Raw genomic sequence first — 13,767 nt, 5'->3', positions numbered from 1 at the left:
GCGAGCGGGGTCTCCTGAAGGGCACCGTGATTTGGGGCCTCGAGCGTTCCCTGAATTGGCAACGAGACAGAGCTTTAAAAAAGCTGGGTTGATGGTTTGGTTTTGTGTGTGTGTGTGTGGGGGGGGGTGTGTGTTTTCTTAAGAGCGCTTTACACAGTTGTGTTGCACACAGTGCGCGGGAACAGGTTGTCCAGAGAGGGTGTGCTCTTCCTCACTGGCGATACTAAAGAACCGTCTGAACACAGTCCTGTGCCATGGGCTGTAGGATGACCCTGCTTGGGCAGGCAGGTTGGACCAGATGACCACTGTGGTCACTTCCAACCCGACCCACTATGATTCTGTGGTTTCTGCATGTGGATGTATGGGATGTACTGTTTCTTATTTTTTACTTATTTGTGTGGTTTAGCGTGAGAGCTGGGGTTTCAGGCGCTTTGTTCAGAGACGTGTCCCACAGCTGGGCTGATGTGTCTACCGAGTTTCTGGTGCTGCTCCAAAGGCTTAGCTAAGAAACTTCCCGCTGGCGGCGGCGGCGGCAGATCCACCTCTCCTCCAGCCCCTCCTTTCCCGGCGCGCTCCCGGCCGCGTCACCGCGCGCGCCGGCCCCGCCCCTGCGCGCCGGGGCAAGATGGCGGCGGCCGGGGCGGGCGCGGGGCGGAAGCAAGTGCGGCAGGAGGAGCTGCGCCGCCTCATGCGGGAGAAGCAGCGCCAGAACGCGGGCAAGAAGCGCATCGACTCGCCCTTCGCCAAATATCCTCGGCGCCGGGCTCCCTAGAGCTCGGCGGGGAGAGAGGGAGGCTGGGAGGGAGGGGGTCCGCGCCCCGGTCGGTGCTTCCCTTAACGCGGCCGACACGTACAACAGCCTGGGGCACCTGAGCTGCTCCTTGTGCAACGCGCCCGTGAAGGGCGAGCTGCTGTGGCAGACCCACGTCCTGGGCAAGCAGCACCGCGAGGTGAGCGGCGGTGCGGAGGGTGCGGGTCGCGGCCGGGCTTTGTTGTTCGGGAGCACGGGGACAGCACTTGGAAAGCGGGGGATTGGGGAGAGGCCGCACCGCCGGAACGGGGGCTGGGGTTCGCTGCTCCTGGCGCTGTGCGGTAATGGGAGCGGCGGAGGGAGCAGTGTGGGAACAAGCCTGGCTGTTCCGTCTGCGTTCTGTGCTCTTAAAGCCTATGCGGGGATTGAAAAGCCAGCGCTTAAAAAGGAGTCCCGTGTCTTTCAGGGGTCCGCTCCTCGGGTGGAGCAGTGCCCACAGCTTTTGGCTGTCACTTGTCTGCAGCTCGGACTTGGAAACCCCCCGGGATTGCTCTGGGACCTGTGAGCTGTCAAGTGACAGCTTATGCGGGATTAAGAAAATATACTTCTTTGTCTTTGTAATTTAGCAGTAAAGATTAAGAACTTGTAAAGCAAGTCAGGGAGTTTGTAACTTGGATGCAATCCTAAATTTTTTTCCTTTTAAGTTCTGCTGCTGCTTCTTAGCAAAAACTGAGAGATTATGTTTAATTTCAGAAGTACTGAGGAAAAGACCAAAGGAACGGGGGGGGTTCTGTGTTTAGACTAGATGACTGTGGCAAGGCACAGTGACATCTTTCATGCTGTTAAAGTGCCGTGTTTCAATTCTAAAACACTTAGTATTCCAGGACCTTAGAATGGATCCAGCCTTCCTGCTCTTTTCTCCACAGCCTTACTGCTGTCAGTGTCACAGCTCTTAGTCTTTCCTTTCTTACTGATACAGCCTCCCTTGTGTGAGTGTCAGTTCCTCTTCCTCCATGTCACATCATTCCAGAGGCTGACAGAAGCACTGGTCTTTGTTTTGGTACCTGTGGTGTCTGTTTCCGTGATCTTGTTCTAGAAAGGTATTAGCTCACTTTGATGAGCTGTTGTAAAAGCACTGTGTTTTAAGCTGCAAACCACAAGTTATTGCTAGTAACATGCCCTGAATTTTTATTTTTTTGCAGAGAGTTGCAGAATTAAAAGGCACAAAGCAGACGGCCACTGGCTCAGCTGCTGGCACATCATCTCATCCTGTCAAAAGAAAAACAGTTGAGACAGAAAATACAGACCTAAAGAGAGTAAAAGGTAATGAGAGAGAAGCGCTTGTCAGAATCCGTCCATTTTACATCTTGAATGTTTTTGGTTTGTTTTGTTCCTGTGGAAGTGAGCATGAATATGGCAGATGTTGAGTTAATGTCAGCCCGTTGCTGCTGAAAAGGGAAGAAGTTTGCTTGCTCTTTCTTTGTGAGTTTTGTGTCAGGAGAAAACTGTTCTTTGAGAAGTTTACCTGGTTTTCTTCTGGATTATTGGGTTAAATTAGGTCATGGAACTGTGGGCTTGGCCCAAACAGAGCAAGAAGCACTGTAAATTAGGCAGTAGGAGCACTTGCCTAGGAGTGATGTTATTCCTTTTCAGTGGGATCAAGCCACTCACTGGTTTACCTCAAACAATGCACCAAAGTTCTTCCCAGAGGAAAGACAGTTAATTTTTTTCCCTTGGTGCTACCAGACATGTAAATATATGAAATATGTTAAATATATATATATATATATATTTGGGAACTTGGTGCTGTCACAGAAGTCAGAGGGATATTTCTTTAAAAAGTGTGGATTTTGAGAAGTGACTCTTGGCTGTTGTACAGGTACAGATGAAAAGCCCCACACGTCTTCGTCTGGGTAAGTAGATCTTGTTATTACATACAAATTTTTTCTAACTACCAACAGCTGCATTCTTGCCCAGCTCTTCCTTGTTTCTGCTTCCTAGACAAGGGCAAAGGTTCAGAGAGTCAGTAGATCCCGTTTTCTAACAGAGTTGTATATTCCTGAACATGGCAGCATCTTCCTGGATAATTGTATCAACTCTTAAGAGTCTGAGAAACCAGGAATTCTTTTACTGTCACTGAGAGACTTCTAAGGATTGACATGTGGTGCTATTACACAGTTTGAACATAACTAGATTGTAGCATGTACTCTAATAATGCTGCCATACTACAGAAGAGGTGACAGTCTGAAATTAAGACACATTTTGAATGTATAATTAAATGATATTTATTAACAAAAACTACTAACAAATGTCATTGACAGATCTTCATTAGGATGGTTTTTGTCACTTAGAATTCATGTAAGTGCATATGCTGCAGTTGAATTTTTACAAATATAGGACTGTATTTGACTTCAGTGGGTTGGGTTAAGCATCTCAACTGCCACTAAAAATTTCTGATGGTATTCAGACATCTTTGCAGGGTTGGCAGATGTCAGGTGACACCTCTACACCTGACCTCTACCTGTGGGTCTCCTCTACACTTCACAGGATAAATTGTTATCTTGCATAGGTCCCACGTGCTGTTTCCTTGTAGGAATTTGAGTTTCTGCACAAAATTAACACTTGAGAGGTTTGTCCATTTTTGAACTTGTTGGTATGATTAGTTTAAAATATAACATGGAAAAATGTTTGGCTTAGAGGTTGCAGCTATTCTCAGCAAATTTATGTTTTCTCATTGCTGAGCCTGTGTGGCTGTTCTAAATTGCAGTCCTGGACAGCAGTAGGTACCCAAAATAAGTAGCAAATCACTTACTAGGTGGGAAAATAATTACTTTAACCACCATTCCAATTTGTTACAGGTTATTTTTATTAATGTTCCTGATAGTGACTACCCAAATAGAAAAATGGATCTAAAATGTGTTTTTAGAATTAACCTGGGCATTTCTGGGGAACTTAGAATGAGAGCCCCAAGTGTGTGCTGCCTTCAGGCACTGGCTGTGTTGGCAGCTGTGCAGTTCAGGGTGGTGCTCAGTATCTCACAGAGGGACTGGGCTGCTGGTGCTGGGCTGGAGTCACTGGTGTGAAGCTTCAGGCAGTTGTGTTGTGGGCTCTTCACCAGGCTGCCAGCAGATTTTTTTGATGAAGCGGAGCAAGACAGCGCCAAGGTCCAGCTTTCCAAGGGCCCAGGTCCCAGTTTATTGTCGGGGAATTACGACGACGACGACGATGATGAAGAGGAGGAACAAGAACAGTCCAGAAAATCTTCTGTTGTCCATAAGAGTGAAATTCCACCTCCAGCTCAAGACGTAATAGCCAATTCTCTGCCTGCAGGTAATGCTGACTGAAATAGTGATTCAGTAAGGAGAACCCATGATTTAACTGATAATGAAAGGTTTTTATTTTGTTTTTCTAATTACTGCCGTTGGTAATTAGGTGAGGGTGTGTAATACTGGAAGTAGAGAAAAACTAGCAAAGAATCTCCTGTTCTTATGTGGTGGTTTCTCAGTGTACTTATTGATTTTATGTTCTAATTGTTTGAGGTTGTCAAGGGAAGTAATGTCTGGCTGTTCTTCCCTTGATTCAGTAAGGTACTAACTGAAATTCCTGTTTAGTAGGAATTTTAGAAAATGCCTCAACAGCTGTTCTTTTTGTCATAGACTTCTGTCCTTTCCTATAGACTTTTTTGACACCAAAACTCCAGCTGCTCCTATAGTTTCCCATTCAGGATCCATACAGAAAGCAGAGATACAAGAGAAAGTAGTCGAAAGGTAAGCACTCAAATCAAATATTGATAATCTTAGGAATTGTAAACAAACATTTATCTTCCAGGAAATAGAGACTGTGATCACTTAGAGATCTTAACTTATTGTTAAGTTGCATTCAGAATAGTTTGTGTATATGTCAGCCTCAGGCATTATTTCAGACAGGAATCCTGCACCGTAGGGACAGAAGAGATGGAGCAATGTCATACAGAGTCTGTCAGACATCTCTGCAAATTTTAACACAGGGTACTGTGGGAGCTTAATATCAACCACTGCTTCCCACTCTTTAAAGAAAACTGCTTGTTCTGTAGTAAGGGTTCAGCTCACTTGAGCACTCGTTTACAGTGGTTTAGTCTTTCAGGAGTAGCAGCTGTGCTGTTACAATGTTTGGGTGTTCAGCACACTGGAACAGCTCTTGTTTTAACAGTGAGATTTAAACCTTTCTGTGCAGCTCCTTCAAAGTGAGGAAAGACCAGGCTGAAAGACGAAGTTTTGATGGTTGTAGATAAAACTGAGGGCTTAAAAAACTTGCTGTGTTTCTACATACTTACATAAATGACTGTGAATTTCATTATTGGCTATTTTTAACTCTGCAGTAAAGCAGAGTTTGGCTAATATTAGTCAAATATTTCAGGAAAGAAAACACTGCTGAAGCTTTGCCAGAGGGTTTCTTTGATGATCCTGAAGTGGATGCAAAAGTAAGTGATCTACTCTTTTCATGCTACTGGATTTATTTCTGACAGTTGTAATGAGTTTGAGTAGTAAGGATGCTTTTCCAGGTAATCAGTCATACTGGAATATAACAAAATGTCTGAACTATTTAGACTACAATAGACTATTTCAATTGGAAGTGACCTATGATAATCATCTAGTCCAACTGCCTGAAAACTTCAGGGCTGAACAGAGGTTCAAGCTTGTTATTAAGGGCATTGTCCAAATGCCTTTTGAACACTGACAGGCTTGGGGCATTGACCACCTCTCCAGGAAGCCTGTTCAGTGTTTACCCACCCTCTTGGTAAAGAAATGCTTCCTACTGTCCAGTTTGAACCTCCCCTGGTGCAGCTTTGAACATTCATTGTGTATGAATTAGAAAATGTGAAAAGGGATGGAGTTGGGCAGGAAGAGCTTGTTAAAACCATCTCTTGGAAGGTATTTTTGATTGTGGTTCCTCTGTGGCTCTTAAAGAAATGTTATTTGTTGGTTGGAATGCTGAACTGAGATTTGGGCAGTCTACCTTTATTTCTCTGAGTCGTCCCAGGAAAAGCATTTCAGCTAATTTGTATGTTCAGTTTTGCTTTGGAATTGGGGATAAGGTAACAGTTCTATCATATCCTTTGTGAGATCCTCCTGAAAAGTGTTGAGTTACTGTGTGACTGATAGGGTGCATCCTGTTGGAATGAAAATAGCTCTATGATGGCAGACACTGTCATCTGTAGTTACACCACAAGAGTGAACTTGGTCTTCAGCCCTCTTGCCACTTTGGGGTTTTTTGATGCTCAGATACATGAGTATTCAACTTGTTTCTCAAAAAACACCCCACAACTAAAAATCTTGAAATTGTGATCAAAAACATTCATATTTCCTTCAACTTGCACAGTGCCAAGTGATGACCAAAATAAATACTGATACTTGAAACACAAATCTTGTTTTGTTTTGTAAAATTTGCCACAGAATTGATGGCTCTCTTGCGTTCGTTAGTGAAATATAGTGTTGCAGGCTTAAGTCTTTTTTATTTTCCTTGAGTGTATTTCCTTGTTCACACTGTGGAAGGCTGCTGCTGTATTTAAATTGCATTGTGAGGCCAAGCCATGACATCTAATTTGGAGACCTTTCAAATAATTCTTCTTTATGTTCAGTTAGTCCCACTGGCCCAGCTGACAAGCTTAGGTGTTTTATTTGCTCTGGCAAGCTTCTTTTGGCACCACTCATGCCCACATGTTGCCATATGTGAATAGTTTTGAATACTGAATATTATTGAAATACTGAAATATGTAGCTTTAAAAGCCATGCTTTGGCTGTTTGGGTTTTTTTTTGTCTTTTGTTTTTGTTTTGTTTTGTGTCTGACTAATTGAAGTATTAAATTTTTCAAATACTTAATTTCATCATGAATTGGGAAGCTTGTATAAAGTGGGATGCCTGGCAGGCACAGGAGAATCTGCTTATATCTGTGAGGACACTGGTTAGTGACCTTTATTCTGATTATGGCCTCCACTGGTAAATTTACAAGTGGTTACTTGTTCCAGTCAGCTCTTCCTTGAGTTGCTTGCAGAGGCTCTTCCTTTTAATCAGCATTTTCTGAGTGTAACTGATACTCAGAGAAGGAAAATGTTTGTGACATCACTTACACTGAGGTGGCTGCAGTGGTTCAGTGTTGGAATCATACACAAAATCATTATTTTAAGAATTAACTGGGCATTTGAAAGGGAGATCGTGGGTGTGAAAAATGTTTGTTATTTGCATCAGGTATTTGTAAAGCATATAAATTCTGGATTAGATAAATATTTCAAGAAAAAATAGTAACTTTAGTGTTTAAATTTATTGTAAGAAATACAAATAATTATGAATTACAAAAGACAACCACAATGCATAATAACAGTACATACACATATGATAGAAATAATAACAGAAAAATGAAATGATGACTATTACTTCTAAGCTTCTAATTTATTCTATAAACTTAATTCATACTACTTGATTTTGTGTTATCACTCAGGAACAAAATGCACCAAACTGTTGTCTTTACTAAGGTGATGACTGATGTGTCACCAAAAGAGCAGAATGAATAAAGGAAAAATAAAACTAATGCAAAAAGATGGTGTCATGAATAATTATGTTCAAACTGTTTAGTTCTCCTAGCTATAGAATTTCTACCCAGTCCTGAGTCAGGCATAATCTGTCATCTAAAATACATTATATGCCACATCTTCCAGACTTGAATTGTGGAAGTTTCAATTACATAGGTAGACTACCTTGTTTATTTATTTGCATTAAAAGCACAATCTGGCATTGATTACCTTGGCTGTAGATCTTAAAACACATTCTTACCACTACTACTTTTTCAGACTTCATGTCTTCGTACTTAATGCCATCTACCACAGAATAAAAAGCTTTGCATGTTAAAATTGGTTTGTAGCTGTACAGTCTCTTCTGTTAGCCAACAAAATTAGACTAGATTTGAAATACAGTCAGGCTACCTAACACCAGCAGACTAGTGACTGCAAAGTTTGATACTTTACATTATGCCAAAGGCAAACAATTGACTGCTTTTTGGCTTGTGAAATGGCTACTGTATGCAATTGTACAGGCAGCTTACAGAAGAATGTAATAGTTATCACCTGACACAGTGAAATGACAGACCATCAAACTCACTTTTGTTACTCCAGACATTCCACACCAGCCATTCTTAGTCAATTATTCTTTAATGCTGCAGTCACAGATGTTTTAATCCAGGAGTCGAGTCAGATTTTTCCTCCGAAACCATTGTGCAGCTGCACTCTCTCACTCATATCCATTACTTAAACTGAAGTACATCAACCAGACTTTTCTGATAACATGGCATAATTTTTCCTATTTCTCCTGGTTTTTTTACAGTGCCCCAAAGAGTCATTAGACTTAAAATTGTTAATAAATTTTCATGTTCCTTAGGTGAGAAAAGTTGATGCTCCAAAGGATCAGATGGACAAAGAATGGGATGAATTTCAAAAGGCAATGCGACAGGTCAACACAGTAAGTAATGGAATCTATATTTATTGATTCTAAATACTATACACAATAAGGAAAACAACAGTTTCATGCAGCTCTGCAGAATGGCTGACATCTGCATTTGTCAGCTGTTTGTTTCAATGCAGTGTGTGGTTAAATGCACTTTATAAATGAGCAAAGGGTTCCTTGTATTTTCCACTTAAAGGAAATTACGTTGAAAAACTTTTGATCAAGAGCCAGTCATTGTATGCATCTAGTTACATTTGTTACAGTGTATTTAATTTAAATACTATTTAGCTAGTCTATACCTCAGATCAGTGTCCTGTCCAGATCAGGACACAATTGTGGGCTCTTCTTTAGATCTAGAGATATATTCGTATTTTAACTTTGAAAAACACAGAACAAAACACTACCCATTTGTCTGTCTCTTTAAAAAAGTATCTATAAAGTGTAGGTAGCCTGGGTTTCATGTTTGGTTTAAATGTACTGGAAAGGAACTCCAGAATCTGGGAAAGTGACAAAAGAGTTTGTGTGTGAGACACGTAAACTGGCCGCAGTTTTTCTGTACTTCCATTTTTCACTGTTTACCACTGCATGGAAAGTCTTCCTGCAGCAGGTGTTTATCTGCCCTTTTGTACAATATAAAACTGTACTACAGATACCTGGTGTTCTCAGTCTTCCCCTGGAGTATTTGCTATCTTTTAAATTATTTTAATTGTAAATAGTTACTCATATGTCAACTGCTGAGAAAAGTGGTGCAGAAAAATGTATCATTGCTCATTTTGAAGCAGTCAGCACTATAAACAGAGCGAATGTTCATACAAAAGCGGTGGTGGATACATTTTGCTAGCATAAGCCATTCAGATAATTCTTCAGCTTAGGAGGAATCTTCTCAGTTATGCGTGGACCATTGATTGCATAGCATCTCCCAGACATTCAGATTTGAGAAAGTATATGCTGAAAAAAATAACAGGTTAGAAACACTTCGGGATCTAGCGGGAATATTTACACAGTATGTTCAATAAGTGTGTGTATTTAAGTCCCAAGCACTGGGATGGAGCTCCTGTTTCAACCTCAGACTATGGGTGTGTGTAGTTTGTTTATGCTCAGTTTCAAATCACAGTGTATTGAAAATTTCCAAAGATAACCCCAAAGCAGCCAAACTACTTTTGATTTTAAGAAAAAGCATTTCCATTTCAAATTAAACCAGACCTTTTTTTTTATGTGTGTATTTGCCCTTGTGAAGATGGGAATATACATAGAGGAGATTGACACTAACTTGAGGTAGGAGGGGAGCAAGGGAGGACACAGACATTGTAAAGGAGCAGAAGTGGAATTCAGGATGAAGGTGAATTTTCTCAGCGCTTTTCTGGTTTAGATTTCAGAAGCAATAGTGGCAGAAGATGATGAGGAGGGACGACTAGATCGCCAGATTGGAGAAATTGATGAGCAGATGTAAGTAGATCAATTTTTCCTCAAATTCTCTGTTCTCCAGCAGCAATGGATTGCTCTTTGACTAGAGTGATAAAAACGCTTTTAATCTGCGATACTACCTTTCAGTAATCACCTGAGTATCTGAAGGACAGACTCCCTCAAATTGCAGAATGATACCTAATAAAGACATGAATTTTGGTACAAAGTTAGGTAACTTTCTCCAAAGAGAGAACGCACTAGAATCATTGAAACTACACAAGGCAAATTCTTGGAACAAACTGTCCCTCCTCCCCTGTCAAATGTCTTAATTAGTATTTCCCTGTGAATTTCAACTGATGTATAATTTATGTGAACATTTTTAAGAAACATCTCCTGTACTGAAAACATCCTGTGGCAAACCCTCTTTAATTCTAGTGGAAGTTTACTTCAAGGTTTTGTGGAATGATGCACTTCATTACATGAAGTGGTTGGTTTTGTTTTGCTAAAACGGTGGGTGTGGTGGTTGGATAGGCACTGGTTTAAACTCAAGTAACCTAAAAACCAGCTCAGTGGAACAGTTTGTTACCATTATCGTGTAGCTCAACCCTAACTGATATTAACAGTGATAATGGCAATGGTACTGAAAAGAAAGAGATGCAACAAAAAGAAGACACTAGAAATTACGCTTAAACCATCTGGGCAGGTTTACCTGCTACACATAATCAGTGTATGGTAACAACAGCACTGGGTTCAAACTGAACTGTGGTATTACAGGAATGTCTTTTAACAATGTTCATGTCATTCTGGAGAGGGCTTGAGCTAAACCTGCCTCTCTCTGAGAATTCATTTTTCTCACTAGCTAAGGCTGCTATAGTACATAGAACCAAATACCAGAAATTCATAGAGTATTTAAAATTTGTCACTGTAATTATTTTTCCCCAAAATAAGAGTTCCAAATAGATTTTTAAAGACTTTTTGTAACTTTAGTCTTCTGAGTGTATTTAAATGCAGGCTATTTCAAATTAAGTTGAAACTTAAATAAATTCTTTGGCCTTCAAATCTTCAGCTATGACTGCCTGTAAGAGTCATATTGGTGATAGACAAGGGGAAAGAGGATCCAGATAGTAATTCCTCCATGTCGACTCTTCTGAGCAAATAAGAATGAAAGGAGCAAAGATAAATTTAAATCAGGCTGGTACTACTTGGCATTTTCAACAAAATACCCTTGTTTAAAATGGCTAGAATAGTTATAAAACACAATTCAAGGACTGAACTTTTTAAGTAAATGGAAACCTGAAACTTTGGATTGTGTTTACTTAAAATGTTCTGTTATAGCACAGAGGAAGCAGATAAAGAATCTGAAGACTTTGTGCTGCTTTTTTCAGAGATGCCACCACTAAGTTATCAAAATTGGTAACTGACGTCACACCTTTCTCTCATGAAAACCATCCATAAATGGATGAAAGAATGGTGTTTCTTGTGTGGAAGTGGATATTGGTTCTGTGCTTTTTAAAAAATGTTTTGTGACTGTATTGCAGTTGTTAAATATCTGGATTTCTCATTGCTGGAGAATTGACCACACCTCTCCTCTCCTCTCCTCAGTCTGTTTCCACTCTATTAACACAGAGAAGGTGCACTAGCATCTTCAAAGCTTATTTCTTTTTAATTGATGGGAAGCTGTAAAGCTTCTTTATCCAAAGCTGGAGAAGCAAAATCCAGCACTGGAGATGACCAAATCAATGTGGACAGGCCCAAAGTGTTAATAGGTGTTTCACTTTCCAACAGCGAATGCTACCGCCGTGTCGAGCTTTTGCGGAACCGCCAGGATGAGATGAAGGAGAAGTTAAAGGAAGCCATGAGATTAAGAGCAGCACAAGAGAAAGAGGAGGAGGATGTTGGTAGTGAAGATGAAGAAGAACTGCAGGATTTGCTGTCACAAGACTGGCGGGTGAAAGGGGCTTTGTTGTAGCATTTCTGCAACCTGGTCAATACACTTTTATCTGTGGTGTTACTTCCATTGTTAGAACGGAGATTCTTTTGTTAAGTATTTATTTAAAGAGGATCATGAGTTAAAGAGCTAAGCTTATTAAAAAAAAATTGTAGATCTACAGTGGTGTATTACTTGTTGTAAAAACTGTATATTGCAAATATTTTACAATACTGAGCCCACCTTTCCTATTAAAATGATTGGTTTCCTACCAGAAGTATTTTAATGGGATTAATAAATCTGTAAAGAATCTCTAAGCTTTTGGAAGCATTAGCTCAGTTTGGTAATTTTGAGACTTGGCTTTATTGTCTGTAGAAGTAAAGGACTTGCATAGTCTACAAAGTTTTCCCAGACTGGGGGTTTAGGGAAAGGAAAATATTATGCATTTATGTTTTCTTAAAATTTTTAAGTGCCCTTCTGTCCATTGCCCCAGCTCCCAATAAAATATGTACATTTTTTTTCAGGGTCTGTTACAGTTTCTCTGTGTATATAAGGACTAAGCTCAGAAATGCTGGGCTACAGCTTCTCCACATTGTATATATCCTCTGATGTGCCATAGCACTGCTGAATATTTTTCTTTATAGTCTCCTGTTTTGCTTAGTGCAGCCGTCACACCATACATGCTTAATGCAGTAGCATACCTCACATTTCTTGAACCAGAGGGATGAGAACACAGTGGTTACACACCTGCATCACTAAATGAAAAGGTGACAAAATGCCTGAGTGGAAGGTACTGCACTGGAAACTGAGGAGGTAAAATAAGAGCTGCAAATACTGCAAATTTTCTTAAAATACTATCTTAGGCACAGAAAACATCTAAAATTGATTCTGTTCTGATAAACACAGATTAAGTTAAAACCAAGAACCAACAAACTTGACAAGACTGGGACATGGAAAGCAGAACTGCCTTTGGTAAGTGTCTATTTTTTATTTTTTTTACTTTCGCAAATCTTCAAATATTTCAAATTTGTTGAGGACTTTTTAAAAACAGGAGAGATGTGTGTGGCTTGACTGCTATGAAAAAGGAAAGTTGTGAAGAACAGGTTAATCTTTTTTAAGATTCTAGATTTAAAATTAGTGAGATTTTAAAGGAAGAAAACAAGCTTTGCTCTTATGAAAGCATTCCAGTTACTTGCCTCAGAGATGGTTATTAACCAAGCAATAAAGATTAAACTTAGATGTTTGATTTGCTTGTTTTGCAGGAAAGATTTGATACGGCAGAAGCCCTTTCCTTATAGTGAGATGCTTTTTTATCACTCCCAATTTCCATGATCCTTGGGTTCAGCTCTTCCTGTTTATAAAGCTGTCAAAATTCAAGCAATGGTCCTTAGTGGGTTATGGCATCCGCACGTGCCTGCTCACATGTGCTGGCTTACAGCTGTTGGGTTTGGGCTGATTTAGTAACAGTAAGTGTAAGTAGCTGTTGCTGCTAAAATGTTTGATGTGACACTGCAGTCTTACATGAATTAGGACTGTCATTGAGACAGCAACATTCAGATATGTACTGAAATACAGAGTAAGCGTTCAGAGAATATTGAAATAAATAATGAATGCTTGGACAAGTTGGAGAAAATTTAGTTGGACCAAAACTAAAATAAAATTTCTTTGTATGGCATAAAACATTCGAATATCAATGTCTAAAGTGCCTGTCATGCTGCAGTGAGAGATCTCTACATCCATTTACCCCTGGAAAGAGAACTTCCAGCTGAGAGGGTGGTGCAGTATTAACAGGACAGTCTTCTTCCAAACAAACCAAAAGACACTCCCCCAGTTTCCCCCTGAAAAGAGCTAAGCTAAGTTTGTAATTGTTCTATCTTTGCTTTCCACTGACCCCACTCACCAAAGCACACTGAACTTCAGAACCACTCTGCATCTGGCTTAATATCAGAGAAACAGATGTGATTAATGTCAGGTTACACTGAGCATCATGGACATACATGTTTTGACAGTATAGAAATGCTAATCTCTGAGTCTATAAATTACACTTCCATTTTGTACATTTTTCTGGAATTCTACTTTCATCTTGTACATAAATCTGCAAATCATGGTTTCAGCTGTGGATGAGTAGGAAATTAACTGAGCATTAAAGCAGTTTAGCTGTTTTAGTCCAGTTGCCTTCATCTTTAGAGGTATCTTGTGGTAAGAACCTGAAG

At 40.2% G+C, this 13,767-nt stretch overlaps 1 protein-coding gene across 1 annotated transcript; it reads left to right on the top strand.

Annotated features, from left to right (window-relative positions):
• Positions 1 to 615: 615 nt before the first annotated feature.
• ZNF830 (zinc finger protein 830) lies at positions 616 to 11,871 on the top strand. The gene is made up of 10 exons (XM_082280160.1): positions 616 to 747; positions 851 to 950; positions 1,954 to 2,074; positions 2,631 to 2,664; positions 3,870 to 4,081; positions 4,428 to 4,518; positions 5,147 to 5,210; positions 8,158 to 8,238; positions 9,593 to 9,669; positions 11,413 to 11,871. Exons 1-10 carry the CDS (start codon positions 626 to 628, stop codon positions 11,594 to 11,596), a joined length of 1,086 nt encoding a protein of 361 aa, XP_082136286.1. The 5' UTR covers positions 616 to 625; the 3' UTR covers positions 11,597 to 11,871.
• The last annotated feature ends 1,896 nt before the right edge of the window (positions 11,872 to 13,767 follow it).

This window comes from Coloeus monedula (assembly GCF_965178545.1).
Source record: "Coloeus monedula genome assembly, chromosome: 1".
NCBI lineage: Eukaryota > Metazoa > Chordata > Aves > Passeriformes > Corvidae > Coloeus > Coloeus monedula.
Note: the sequence above shows the minus strand (reverse complement) of the source record. Positions and strands in the feature narration are given on the sequence as shown.